The sequence below is a fragment of the Eleutherodactylus coqui genome, chromosome 1 (assembly GCF_035609145.1).
Source record: "Eleutherodactylus coqui strain aEleCoq1 chromosome 1, aEleCoq1.hap1, whole genome shotgun sequence".
NCBI lineage: Eukaryota > Metazoa > Chordata > Amphibia > Anura > Eleutherodactylidae > Eleutherodactylus > Eleutherodactylus coqui.
Genome location: NC_089837.1, coordinates 129527988 through 129543412, shown reverse-complemented (window position 1 = coordinate 129543412; position 15425 = coordinate 129527988). Strand labels below are relative to the sequence as shown.

Genomic DNA, 15425 nt, shown 5'->3' with positions numbered 1-15425 from the left:
TGGTGTGAAATGGCCTGCATCCACACAGTTCTGTCCGCAAGTCTGTCCTTAACTGCCAAAAATAGGATTGAACCCCAGCTAGGATGAGGAGGGGAACAATCCCATAAGGACTTTTTTGGAATGGTTTCCCTTTTCCCCTGAAGCTGGGTTGTGATGTCATGGTTGTCAACTGAAAACACACAGGAGGACAGATCTCCAAGCACAAACAAGCGTGTATCCAAAGTCCAAACGTCACGAAGAAGACGACAGACAAGAATAAGAGTGAAGTGATTGGAAGTCAACATGTAATTCCATTGTTTGGTGGAACGAGACTTGGCGGTATTGTAAACTAAACTCTTACCAGTTGAACCTGAGCCTGCAAAGCTGATGGATTGTCATAGCAAAAATAACTTCCTAAGGAGGGAAGAAAAAAAACAGGAAAAACTGTTAAACACAGAACAGGATTAGGAATCATGATATACAGACAATCAATGCAGAACAGTGCTAGCAGAATACAAATACAAGAGAAGGCACGCTACCAATCAACAATTAACCCCTTCAGTGGAAGGTTTATTATTACCATGTCAGAGCAGCAAGCCCCGGAGATTTTCCTGAGGTAATTCGAAATGACAAACATGTACAGTGGAATAATAACTGTGCGTCCTGGCCAGCATTTCAGCACCAGAGCTGTCCACGAAAATCTTTCGGGGTTTAACTGCATGGTCAGTGCAGCAAGCCCCAGGAGATTTTCCGGGCATGCCACTAAAGGAGTTAAGGGTGAATGCACACAGACAAATTTGAATTTGTAGAATTTAGAATGGAACTCGAAAGACAAATCAGAGCTTGAGCTGGTTCAAAAACAGTCAATTAAAATAGTCAATTACATGGATGGACTACACTACCCAGAGAGGTTATCAGTATTGGGGTTATTTAGTTTAAAACAAAACAAACAAAACATAAAAAGTCACTGAGGGGCGACCTAATCGCTATGTATAAATATATTAGGGGACAATACAAAGATCTCTCCCATCCTCTATTTATACCCAGGACTGTAACAAGGGTGCACCCTCTACATCTAGAGGAAAGAAGGTTTCTACACCAACATAGAAGGGGGTTCTTTACTGTAAGAGCAGTGAGACCATGGAACATTCTGCCTAAGGATGTGGTGATTGGGAATCCACTAGAAGGGTACAAGAGGAGCCTGGACACCTTTGACTGTAAAGTCCCTTTTACATGGGAAGACAGTCATCTAAACAACTACAGTCACCACTAAGGTAGTCAGTGCAGAATATTTAGACATGCAGAGAACACCGCTGGATCGCGGGCTCCTTGCTCCATGTGAAGCGTTGAGCGTTTACGCAGGACGAGAAGGAAGGGGAGGGGGTTAAAAGGCTGAACTGGATGGACGTATGTCTTATTCAGCCTTACATACTAGGTTACTATCTTAAGAATGATTCACCACTTAGGGTCTAATGTACATCTATTCTTGTTTAAATCTTAAGTAAGTCATGTGAAAGTGTGGGATTAGTGGAAATCCTTAACTAATGGATGGGCTGTGTTGTGTGTTAACCCCTAACTGACTTCACAGCTGTCACACAACGTGTACAGAGAATCACAGAAATGTTCATTTGGCACTTAAGTGGCTATACCAATAGTAGAGCTTCAGCACATCCCTTACCAGGGAACCATAGAGATGTGGTGGGCCCGCCAAGGAAGGTAACATTACTATATGGATTTAACACACAGAAAACAAATGTATGCGGGACGGTGTGCTCATGTGTACCTCTGCATTATTTTAACTCAAGGAGCTGGAACAAAGACTTTGTCCTCTGCAAAACATCAGAGGTAGGGAGTAGTCTCAGGAAAAAGAAACCCTCCCAACTATTCACCGCTGGCCCTGCCAAGATCCTGATAACACCGTTCCTTGTACTCGCTAACAATGAAGTGTTATATTGCCGTGAGATACCAAGAATACATAGCCTAGTGTCAGAGTAGAAGGTTCTAAGCTGGACAGAGAAAGGACTGATAATGACCTTTACATCTGGAGACCTTAAGGCCAATTTACACGTAACGATTATCGCTCAAAATTAGTTCAAACAAAATGCTTTTAGCGATAATCGTTTAGTGTGAATGCGAAAAAGAATAAATAAATAACTCGCTCACTTGTCGTTCGCAGATTGTTAAGCTGGCTTTTCAGTCAGCTAAAAGAAAGAAGAAGGAAAAAAAAAACCTTGTTACCTACCGCCTTTCATAGTCTTACTAGGCCTAACCCTGGCCTTATATTTCCCTCAAAAAGGAGAGAAAGAACTACTAAGGGTTAATGCCTACGGACGGATTGCTGCCGCATACCCTGCGGCGGAAATCCACAGCGCAATAACGTAGCTATTAGGTTGTATTGAACCTAATAGCTTTTCTGCCTGTCAGTGCTCACATGTGTGATTCTGCCGCGAGAAAAAAAACGTGCCATGTTCTATTTCACTGCGTTTTTCAGGAGTGGAGGTCTCCATTAATATATTAATGGTGACCACGGGAAAACACACTTTTTTTGCGATCACCAGCGGGGACTTTTTGTTTACCACTGCAGTACTCCCGCGGCGTAAATCCGCTGACATGAGCCCTAAAAATACCTATTAGATTTCCTGTAAACGGAACCCTGTGTGGACGTTCATTGGTTGTTTTGTTTCTACTGTGAAATTTCTTTATTGCACCCCCTGCGAGGGGAATTTTCTAGCTGATCTGAATGTAACAATTTGCCCATTTATTTCTCAGTAAAATCAGTTCAATTTTAAAAAAATAAATAAAATGCCTCGTTGGCTTACTGCCTTCTCATTCTGTGTAAACGTCCCCACTCAGTACTTTGCAAGCGGCAAGTTTTTTTAATGTAAATGCTCTACATGAGTGCCGACGACCTTTAGGCCTCCTTCACACGGGCGACAGCGATATAGCTGTTACTATAGGACTTTCTAATGTTGAAAATCGCAAGTTCGTGCTATGCGATAAACAACGGGGCTCCATAGGGAACACGGGCTACAAAACATCACAAATTGCAGCAATATTAATAATACATTCTAACTATGGGCTTCGCATACATGCGTTTTGTAGCGCTGTCACATCTCTACAAAAATTATGCGATTTTGTAGCCCGTGTGAAAGCATCCTTAGGCATGTGATGAAAATTGACTGCACCATACACAGAAGGCGCCGATTCAATGTGATTGCTAGCCATTTTTAAATAAGCTTTGCATCTGATAGGTACAATACTCGCAGAAATTGGCAAAAAAGTATTTTTGTCTGCACATTCAAACAATGAAAAGGTGCATGTTACTTCAAGGAAGAATTAGAAGGGACTTACAGTATGGCTGCACTACTGGTTATGCGGAAAAATGGAATGGAACAATAAAACCTAAAAATACTGGGAAATCACTTGGAAATCTCCTGAAAAGTCATCTCCTTCCTGACCTCCATTTTATATATGCAGAAGTTGTTGCAGGGATTTATACAGAACAGCCAGCTCAGGGCTCCTTCACACTGGCAATCGCAGTTTTGCCACAAGAAAATCGCGATGCGATAAAAAGAAGGCTCCATAGGAAAACATAGGGGGGGAAGAAAAGTAAAACGCAGAAAGATAGGGCATAATGCGATTTTTTTCACTCAACATCGCATGAGTGAAAACATCAGAGATGGGAATAAAACCACTGAAAATCATGGGTTTCCTAACTCTGCGTTTTTGCTCACTTTCGCATCACTCGATTTTCTCGCAAGTGTGAAGCAGCCCTCAGGAGCCGATTGTGCTCCTTAAGCAGCGGGTGTCTGCTGTATTATACAATTGATACCCACATGTAATGGCCAAGATTGGAGATAACTGCATTCCCGGCCATTTAGCCCCACACATCCTACTGTCATTAGCAACCACAGCATCTAAGTGGCTACCCGGAACCCACAGGTCTGCCATCTTAGGCTACAGTAACACCTCACTTCGGCATCTATCCACACTACCCGTCCGAGGGTTCCATATAACATGCCAGAAATAGCATTCAGTAGTAACCTTGGGCAACTTGAAAGGACACGGACACAAAAAGGCCCTTTACAGTTGTGTAAAAAAAAATTGAAATTGTGACTCTTGGTCGATGGAATTAGGCCTAGTTCACACTAGAGATTTTGCTATTCCATCAAGATGCTAAAGAAGAGTTTCCATTTTGCAGCCAATAGAGATGAATTTAAACCTTGCCTTGTAGTGCTTGGGGCGTAGGTTCAAAGCTCATTGAGGGTAACAAACTTTGAAAAACTTTTTGGTCAGATTTGAATCTAGAACTCCAACATTGCAAGGCACCCGTTCTAACAGCTGAGCCACCACACTTGTTCCTTCATCAACAGAGAGAGAAGAGCAAGAAGGATAAACACAAAGAACATAAAAAGCCAATGTAAATGGTAGCCTTGGTTAGATTTGAAACTACGGTAGTAGTTCAGCACTGAAAAGCAGCAATGCTAAAAACTGAGCTACAACACATTCTTCTTTCTTCTTCCTCTGGAGGAAAAAAAAAAAGTTGCCCGTAGTCAGATATGAACCTAGAACCCCAGTGCTAGAAGACAATAGTGCTAGCCACTGAGCCATCAAGCGTCTTCTTCCTTCTTTTAAAGGAGAAGGGAAGCAGAAAGATGAAGAAAGAAGGAAATAAGAATGGTAGCTTAGTTATTAGAAATGTTGCCTTGTGCTGGGGTCCTAATTTCAAATTTGGCAAAGGACAACAGCTGCATGGACTTTGTATGTTGTCTTCCTTCTTCTCCTGAGGAGGAAAAGAACAAGAAACACGAAGAACAAGCACTCAATCCTTAGCATTGTTACCTTGCAGTGCTTGAGTTCTAGTTTCAAATCTGACCAAGGGCGAAGTTTGTACTGGGTGTTTATTCTCTGTGTTTATTCTTGTGGTGGCTCCGTTGTTAGCATTGGTGCCTTGCAATGCTGGAGTTCAAATTTGACCAAGGTGACATCTATATGAAGTTTTTCAACATTGATGTTGCCCTTAGAGACACAGAGCCACATTCATTAAGAAGGCACCACCACCAAGATTTGTTTTAAATGCTCAAAAATGAATGCAAGCGGAGAGCATATAACCTGCTTTCCATTTCACTTGTTTTCTGAATTATGCTTTTAGTAAAACTGGATCTGTCAAAAAACTCACTAGTGTGAACAAACCCTTAAAAACAGAAAAAGTTAGCAACAAAACTGTCGGGAAGGGGTTAAAGGGGTCATCTCACCAAATAACTTATCTAAAAGATAGGTGACAAGTGTCTGATCACTGGAGGTCCAACTGTTGGGTCTTCCACCAATCACAAGAAGGGAGTCCCGAGTGTCTCCATATGAATGAATCTGTAAACACACAGGTACACCGCCACTCCACAGATCTCTAGCCGAGAACAAGCACTTGGCTGTCTCTGGCAGTCCCATAATGACGAGTAGGGTGGCAGTTTACACATGTGGCCAGCACTCAGATAGGGATACTCAGTACTCCTAGTCTAGTGACTGGTGGAGAGTTGGGCAGTCAGAACCCCAATCACACGATTACCACCTATCCTGTAAGTAGGTAATAAGCAGGTTTGATGGGACAACTCCTTTAAGATTGCAAGTACTTGGAGGAAAGTGGTCTTAACCCTTTCCAATCCACTGTCTGACGTCTGAAGACATTATGATTTAAGGCTGTACAGCTCCGATGTTGGAAGACATCCGTCGGGGTCCTCTTACTGTTTATTGCCAGCCTCTCTGCTGTTGGAGCCTATCCAACGTGTTACCTCACGCAGTACTGGCTTTAGCCAGCAGATGGCGCCGTTGTATAACGGCAGAAAAAGAGTAAGCCCCCAAGGAAAACCAGGATATAAATTGGATTGGAAAGGGTTAATACTAAATCTGTGTGTAGCACTGGCCTAGAAGTACGAAGGGGTCATGTGTACATCTACATAAGAAGTCGCATAGCTAATGCCATGTTAGCAGCATTAGTCTCCCAGCTGCCTGCGTCCTGCTAATCCAGTGTTTACCTGCGATGTCCTTGAGAACATATGGGCATTCCCCACAACGCAGCTTAACCCATTCCTGTCAGTGTTTACCTGCGATGTCCTTGAGAACACATAGGCCTTTTCCACAACACAGGTTAACCCCTTCCTGTCAGTGTTTACCTGCGATGTCCTTGAGAACACATAGGCATTCTCCACAACACAGGTTAACCCCTTCCTGTCCTACATTCAGCTATATACATGTAAAGTGCAGTGCACATACCACATGCAGGTAGGAAGTCTATAGCCTTTCACAGCATATGCTATGTATGGAATGGGCTTGGGAGCTGAACCCGCTCCATACAAGGTGGGTATTACCTGTCTGACTGCCGATATTTGCTGGCAACAGCGGCGATCAGACATAAATTTAAGAACTGACAGCAGCATTTAGACAGTATCATTTAAGTGTCCCAACCGATCGGGATTTAAATAACGCCAAGGGCCCCCTATGATCCATGGCAGCCCGTCGCTTTCTGAATGCTCCTAGGACTGCTATGATACATTGCCCATTAGGGATGTGCCAGTGGCATGCCTTTAATAGGCAGTCTGTTAAAAAATAGCATAATGCAGAAATATAGTTTTGTATTGAACTTGCAATTGTTTGACAGTATAAGTCTCTATGAAGACTAACAAAAACTAAAATAAAGATTTTCTTTTTCAAATGATAAAAATAAAAAATACACTGTCAAAAAAAAAAAAAAAAAAAAAAAAAAAAAAAAAAAAAAAAAAAATCGCCTAGAAGAGTTACGTCTCAGGCAGATATACAAACCATTACAGTTGTAGTGATTAGATGAACGGTTTGGCCATCTGAGGTCCCAAAAGTGGTCCCACTCTTGGCCTATAAAAAGGCTCTCAGAGGCTAATTATGTGTAGTGGACCTCTTATTTTGATTTTGTAGAGCCTGTTGACCTCTAGACATGCTTCTATGACACAATCAAAAAGATTTTGCCCAGTTAAAGCTGCCTGTCCACTGGCGAGTTTTCATTGCGAGATCCGTGGCGATAAATCGCCCGTGGACCCGGCATGACAAGCTTTCCATAGGGAAGTGCAGCCCGACACCCACTGTTCAAGCTTTTCTAGATCTTTTTGAATCCTCTCCCTCTCTTCCCTAGTGTTAGCTATCCCTCCTAGCTTTGGGTCGTCGGCAAATTTGATCAGTTTCCCCATCAATTCCCTCCTCCAGATCATTTATAAAAATGTTTAACACTGGGCCCAGGACAAAGCCTTGTGGTACCCCGCTTGATACATTCATCCACTTGGATGTGCAGCCATTTATGACCACTCTGTGAGTACGATCACTCACAGTTGTGAATCCACCTAACAGTTGTCTTGTCAATCTCATATTTGGTCATTTTTTCAATAAGTATAATATGAGATACTTTGTGAAATGTTTTACTAAGGTCAATATATACTATATCCACCGCATTTCCCTGATCAACCCAGTCAGAGGGTTCGTTCTTTCACAGTAGGAAAATAGATTAGTCTGGCATGACAGTACGACCGACTGGGTTGATCAGGGAAATGCGGTGTATATAGTATATCTTGACCTTAGTGAAGTATTTGACAAGGTATCTCATACAATACTAATTGAAAAAATGACCCCTACTAGACCTTCAAGGGGTCAGTTTTCCCCAATAAATTAACTTTTTGCTCTGATATTGTTATCACTTATATCAACATTACAATCAAACATAGAAAGAGTCATTCCATTCCGACAACTCCTTCCAGAGTAGGGATTTTTTTTGGACAATGAATGCATTAATCCCCTAGTGACCACCATACATGTTTTCGTGTCCTGGGTGTTTGGGCTTTATTTTATGGGGCTGTAAAAAACACGTTGGCCCTGTAGAATAAAGCTGCTGCGGGGGGGGGGGGGGGGGGGGGGGGATGGGGGGAGGAGTGTGACAGCTTCCTGGTATCGGAGGTGCAGTCCCCAGCCAGATGATCGCTGTTATTTAACAGGCTGATCACGAAAAAGTGGGGAAAAAAAAAAAAGTAAAAACAAAGTTTCATCTAAATCAGATCCAATAGATGAGGGCAGATGTAACTTCTTACCAGAGGCCTCTGGATTTATTGACAGACGTGACCATCCTCTACAGACATTCACCGGTTTCTGCGCATGCACAGAAGCGGGGAGGGCTGGAGAAATTTAAAATCTCCTTGCTCCCGGCTACCAAAGGTAGCCGAGAGCCCGGTGCAGTGACTTGAGGCCCCAGACAGCGATCCCCGGTCACTGTTATCCAATGGTAAAAAAAGGCAGCGATTTAGCTTATTCATATTGCTATATATAATAATTTACAAGTCATCCCCGGGAACAATCCCCTTCCTGCATCTCCAGAAGCAGCTTGTTGAGCACTTTTTGTGTGAGACCACCGCACCTCAGCAAATTTACGAGGAAGTGCGAAGCCTCACAGAATGCCACTTTCTAAGCCCCATCCCTGCCACTGAGGTCAAGAAATACCCCCGAAAAAAGTGTCAGGTTTGCAGCAAGCATGAGAAGAGGAGGGATACCCTGTTTTTTAGCCCCATGTGCCCATCCCAACCAGGCCTCTGTAATTACCCCTGTTTTGAGACATACCACAAAGTTTACATTATTTTTTTTTTTTTAAGATTTGATAAATATTTGTGAAAGAAATTAAAATTTTAGGTGAAAAGTAAATAAAACTGTGGGGGTCAGAATACTCAGTACACATCTAGGTAAATAGGCTAAGGGGTTTAGATTTCAAAATGAGTCATTTCTGGTGGGCGTTCTATCATTTCGGCACCTTGATGACTCTACAAGTGAGCAATAGTGCCTGGAATATATTCAGTTGTGCCCTGAAAGCCAATGGGTGTTCTCTCTATTACAGGCCTAGCCATGTGTCTTATAAGTAGATTGGGGCACAATGGGTATGTTTCTGAACACAGGACAAATAGGGGTATCCATTTTGGGGTGCACAACGTAAATCCTATGTGTGCTGTACAAAAAAAAAACCCTACTGTTTAGAAAATGATAAATTGTCAAAAAAAATTTGAAATCTTATTGTTTCCCCTTCTGCTTTACTTAGATTCATTCAAAAACTGTGGGGTCAAAATATGCAGCACACCCCTAGATAAAGGAGTCTAGATTTCAAAACGGGGTAATTTGTGGGGGGGGGGGGGGGGGTCATCATTTTGGCAGCTTGAAGGCTCTACTAGTGTGTTCTGTTCTGAAAGCCACCGGCTGCTCCTTTCGCTTTGGGCCCCGTTGTGCATACAGACATAAGATTGGGGTCACAATGGGTATGTTTCTGAACACAGAACAAACAGCGGTCTTTCGGGGGGAAAATCCTCATTTTCATGTGCACTACAGAAAAATACCGGTCTTTAAAATGACATATATGCAAACATATGAAATTTTATTTTTCCTTCTCTATTGCATCATGGCCATTCTCACACAGGTTTGAAACACCCATTAAAAACGCTGTACTGAGCCTCCAGTGATGATAGGAAATGGCCAAAGAGGTCGGCTTGACGTGTAAACAAACATGCTTTTATTTATGGATGGTGCCACGTGTCAGGAACAGGACGTGTTTCAACCTAATGCAGGTCTTGGTCACATCTGTGTTTATGGGAACAGGTTGAAACGAGTCCTGTTCCTGACACGTGGCACCATCCATAAATAAAAGCATGTTTGTTTACACGTCAAGCCAACCTCTTTGGCCATTTCCTTGTTTGTAATACCGCTAGGACTAGGCGGCGTGGTCTGAGCTCCGTGTCTACGTGCCATCACAAACCACAAAGCACAGATTTTTTTTGTATCCATTGGTTTTAATTGGGCTTCTCAGACTAGCGCTAATTGAACGCTGTCTGTTCTATTTTAGTGTGTTTCAGCGATTTTAACGCGCTACATCCCCTATTGCAATGATGGTGCATGTTAAAAACACTGTTCCAAAATGTTGTAAAATGATGCATTTTAAAAACGCTGTGTTTTTTTCCCCAAACGCGTGTGTGAGAGACTGGTCTAACTCCTGGGAAAAAACAAACTATGGCGTCAAAATACTCCCGACACCCCTCAGTGAATATATTAAGGGGTGTATTTTTTAAAAAAATGGGGTCATTTGTGGGGGTATCTATCATTCTGACACCTATGAGCCTTTGCAATCTTTGCTTGGTGCAGGAAAACAAAATGTTAATAAAAGAGATGGGCGAACTTACCCGTTTAGGGCGTTTTTGCACTCGAGCACCACATTTTCCGAGTAACTGACTACTCGGACAAAAAGATTGGGGGGGGGGGGGCGTGGTGGAGCAACCCCCCGCTCACCCCCGGCGCCACCCGAATCTTTTCGCCTGAGTAGTCGGTTAAAAAGCGGCGCTCGAGTGCAAAAACGCACTAAACGAGTACGTTCGCTCATCTCTAGTTAATAATCAATGTTAAATTTGTACGTCTCCTAAATGGTTAAAAAAAAAACTGCACCGTTTCAAATGTGCGTCCAGAATAAAGTGAACAGATGGAAATATATATCTCATCAAAAATTTGTTCAGTATGTTTGCACATATTTAACATGCAGTTGAAATGTGAGGAAAAAAGCGCCAATTTTTTTCAAAATTTTCCCAATTTATAAGTTTTTCCCAAGTTAATTTAAAAGTACACGAATTTTACCATCTAAATGAAGTACAATATGTGGTGAAAAAACTATGTCAGATCACTTGGATATGCAAAACCTTTACAGAGTTATTCTATGTTAAAGTGACACATGTCAGATTCCCAAAATGTGGCTCCATCACTAAGGCACAAACAGGCTTGGTCATGAAAAATTAGACGTGTAATACATCAATATAAGAAAACATGCCATGGCAGCCATAACCCCCAGGCATAAACTATTTTTACGTTTTACACCAATACGTAATCATATGTATTAGTGTAATACTCTGCACAAATACACCCATGTGAACGAGCCCTTACTATACAATTACAATGGGCTCTTTGAAAGCAACCCTATTGCCATCTGCAGACGGCCGGGTCGGATCCCGCTGCGAGAATTTTCTCGCAGCGGGACCCGACCCGAGCCCCTGCAGAGACCAGCGCGGCACTCACCTCTCCCACGGCTCCAGATCTTCCATGTACCGGCTGCCGAGCAGCCGTCGCATGCGCAGACCGGAGCCGGCGGCCGGAGAGTGACATTTCTGTGCGGGGCTTGCTCAGAACATGCCGTGATTTGTTTTCTGTGCGTGTTTTTACGCAGACAAATCGCGGCCGTCTGCATAGGACTGCATATTGTAATGCAATCCTATGCAGGCGTGTACGGGTGGAAATTCTGCGGGGAATCCCGCCGCGGAATTTCCGCCGATGTGCAGGAGCCCTAAGGCTGATGTGGCCCTCGGTGAGTATGTGTTCTACACCCCTGATCTTGGTCACATGTTGTGCAAGAAACTGAAGCGTCTCTGCAGTGAAAACCCAGAAGCACCTTTGCATTCAGTAAGGCCGGCTATCCATGGGCATAGCGTTTTCCCGCAACGGATTTCCACTGCGGGAGAGCGCTAAAGTCACAATGATTTTTCACGTGGAACCCATCATCAATGATAAGTTCATCTATATGAATATAAAAAATAAGAGTATGCTCCATCCAGGTTTTTTTATTATTTTTTTTTTTACTTAATACAAACTGCTGATTTAGCATCCATGTTACACATGATATACGCTATGTAAAACAAGAGTGATGTTAAATATCTTCGTACTTATTTTTCTTGAAAAATATGCAAAAATCAACAAATAGAGAAGCTTGAAAAAAAAAAAAAAAGATAGGTTCATCGAGGAAAATCACAGTGATTCTCCGCTGGTGTACATTAGGCTGCGCTTTCCATAGTTATCCTATGGAAAGCATTCATTGCGTTACCTGCGTGCGGATGATCATCGCAGATAACGCAATGGAATATCACCCGTAGACAGGAGCCCTTAAGCCCCATTTACACACAATTGTCATTTAAACAATTTTTTTTGCTTTCAAATGCTGAACGTTTAGGGCTCCTATGCACGGACGATCTTGCATTGCGTTACTAGTGGTAATAATCCAGCCAGGAGTAACGCAGAGCGGAGCCGGCGGTCGGTGAGTGACAGTTCTGTGCAGGGCTCGAAATAGAGCATGCCGCAATTTGTTTGCCACGCGAGATTTTGCGTGGCCGTCTGCCTAGGATTGCGTTTATTAACGCAATCCTATGGCAGCTTCCAGGGGCGAAAATTTCGCTGGAAATTTCGCCCCTGGAAGCTGCCATAGGATTGCGTCTGCAGGGGGCCTTAGTTATATAAACACTGTATATGTTGTTTGCTCAGGTGGGCGTGTGATTATGCAAGGAATCTCTGGCCAGGAGGTTTTTAATTAGTGTGAAGATAAGCCATTGTCTTCTGCTGCATGAGTCAACAAGTAGTTAATGTGTTTGGATGGGCAAACAATCACCCCTCCCCTCTAGTCCTTTGAAAGGTTGAATGACTGAAGGAATACCATTGAACCAAACGAAAAGCAAACGAACTAATGACTATTTTTATGAAGGCTGAAACTCAGCGACTAATGACAAGTGAACAAATAGTGCACGATGGCCGCACGTTTAGACGTAACGATTATCACTCATTTGCACAAATTTTGAGCGACACTCGTTGCGTGTAAATGGGCCTCAACACAGAAGCCAGACCCCACTGTTCAAACTATTAGGACATAGCCCATTGTAATATAGGATGAAAACACCAGTTTAAAAAGGTTGCCCAGTGAATTAAGCTTTCGTTTAACAAATGAGCCTATTGTCACCCACTTACAGTCCAAACATCCCCCCAGTCTCTAATTTCCTCTGGGCAATCAATCATTGGCCTTAGCATACCTCAACAATGAAACGACTCCACATATCCTGGCCCACATACAATGAACATAAAGCAGAAAGTGAGGGCACTCCGCGGGGACAGGGACACCTACATGGTACATCCATAACTCAATAGTAGGACCAGAACCTTCAAGGAGTTGTGCCAAGATGCACAGCACACACCCCCTGAACGTGGGGCCTGGTGCCAAGAGCTGATCATCCCGAGTCCCACACTCGGCACCACCAGCAATGAGCGGATTTACTGGGGGAAGCTGCAGCAGTCCAAGCACATCCTCTGCCATGGTGGGGAATATGTAATATTACAGCACGGTCACGCACATGAACGGTTGTCTTGAGATAAAAGGGCGGCACAAGCATTGCCAGTATGAAACCTACTCTTATAGTCCATTTACACGCAACGATTACTGCTCAAAATTCATGTTACGTGTAAACATGAAGCCATTGTGCACTATTCATCCACTTGTCGTTGGACACAGAGTTGCAGCCTGCATAAAAATAGTCGTTCGTTTGTTCACTTGTCGTTAGGTTTAAAGGGCAATCATTAGGACAACTCGAGGGGAGGGGCGATTTTTTGCCCAGCTAAACAAAATGACTCATTCAAAAGCCAAGCCACATGCTGACAGCTTTTTCTTTGCACTAATTAAAAACCGCCCACCTAGAGATTCTTTCTAAAGCCATTCTTGCACAATATAAATGTTTTTTTCTTTGCATAGACACCCACCTGAGCAAACACTTATCTTCAGGCCTTTGCTGCAGAATCCATGGCGAGCATCCGCACTGCGGATCCGCAGCAACATCCGCCCATAGCACGCTGTGGGAAATCGATTCTTCCTGCACACTTGCAGTAATCCATCATGGTTTCCGCAAGCGGAGGAAAAAAATGCAGCATGCTCCATTTTTGACGCAGATGACGTACTGTGTATTTTGACGGATTTGACGCAGATGACTTCCATTGAAGACAATGGAAGCCATCCAATCTGAGGCCCTCCCGCAATTGAATTTGCAGAAAGGTTGCGGATTCTGTGTTATCGCTCAACGATGACACGGGAAAAGCAAGTGTTTAAATTAAAAATAAAAAAATAAAAAAATGTACTGCGCTTGTCTGTGCGCACCATCCGCAGTACAGCTGAAAACTAAAGTAAGCAGGCACATGTGGACGCCGCTGCTCCCAGGGCCGGATTCTGCCAGGTGCAGGGGGGGGGCCGAACGAGGGGAAATGGCGAGAATCAGGGTAAAGCAAAAAAAAAAAAAAAAAATTTTTAAAATTAAAAAAAGGTCATTCATTCAAACGACAATCGTTGCGTGTAAACAGGCCATCAGGGCGCTCTCACATGGGGAAGGTTTGTGCTTCAGTTTACTGACAGATTTTACAAAACTGAATGACAAAAGATAATTTGCGCACTTAGACCGCTCTCTCTCACACAGGTGCTTTTTTCAGCACGTAACACTGCAAAACACCTGCACTGATTTCAAATGGGGCTTCTCAGACGAGCGTTTAAACAAATCTTTCAAGTGCTCTCTGTTATCGGGTGTTTCAGCATTTTTAAACGAGATGCGCCGCCCGTTGTAATGAATGGGGGAGCGGTTTCAGAGCTTTAAAAATGCATGCGTCTCTACAGTCCGCTGTGGGAGAGGGGCCCTGACCGCACCCCATGATGTCCATACGCACGGCAGAGGCCATCTTGGCACAAGCCCTGTCAGCAGCATTTAGAGAGCCTGTCGCCTACATCTGATCATATTTATACTGCGGTCGGACACCTGCAGGGGAGGCAGCTGGTTCACACAGCAGTATGGGGCTAAAAATAAAAATACTTATTTAGTAAAACTTTTAATGAGGAAGATCGAAAACAAATATGGCAGCGAGTGGAAGAGATTAAAAAAATAAGAATAAAAAAAATTGGAGCGGTGGCCTAAATTACCAAAGTCAGCAGTCCTGACCTGGGAGATCCGGCAGCCGCCGTGCCTGCAGGGATAATGCGCCGGCCTCCTGCAGGTGACCATGCTGGAGGGACAGGCGGCACATCTCCCAGGTGTCACTTATTGAGCTATTATAGTTTTCCTAAGTTTTGCGCACATGCAGGGATAGCCAGGTGTCGTGGAACTACAATCCCCAGCAGGCACTAGGAGCCTGAGCTATGGGGGGCGGCTCCTGCACCCATAACAACACGTGCACCACTCACCAAAGCCCAGGAAACACATGAGCGCCAGCACCACGGCCCGGTGGGCGAACCTGCTGGGGTCACAGATGGCGGGCAACCGGCCCTGGACTGCCCTGCCCGACGGGCCATCTTCGCTCCCAGGGAGCAGCACTTCCTGCTCGTCTTCCAGCGACATGTTTCTCCTACTGCAGTCACGTGAGGGTTGGGATAGTGCGGTCACATGACGATAACACACGTGACTAGACGTAGCGTGCGTGAGGACGGTACTGACGCTGCACGTCCTGCTTTACGGCGTGTGTATCCTGGATACGAGCTGCCAATAACAACATTGAGCTTAGATTCATTTCCAATAAATGTCTTCTGTGTCTATCGGTGTAGAAGAGTGCAGGGAACATGCTGAGCAGCCTGACCAGAC

General features: G+C 43.8%; 1 protein-coding gene across 2 annotated transcripts in view; it reads right to left on the bottom strand.

Annotated features, from left to right (window-relative positions):
- Positions 1-15203, bottom strand: part of MFSD1 (major facilitator superfamily domain containing 1) — a 51982-nt gene extending 36779 nt beyond the window's left edge. For both annotated transcript variants that reach the window (XM_066600426.1, XM_066600436.1), the window contains exons 1-2: positions 15032-15203; positions 341-393 (exon numbers count right to left, since the gene is read on the bottom strand). In XM_066600426.1, the coding sequence (XP_066456523.1) occupies positions 341-393; positions 15032-15185 (207 nt within the window). In that variant the 5' untranslated portion in view covers positions 15186-15203. The remainder of the gene's footprint in view (positions 1-340; positions 394-15031) is intronic.
- Positions 15204-15425: the final 222 nt, after the last annotated feature.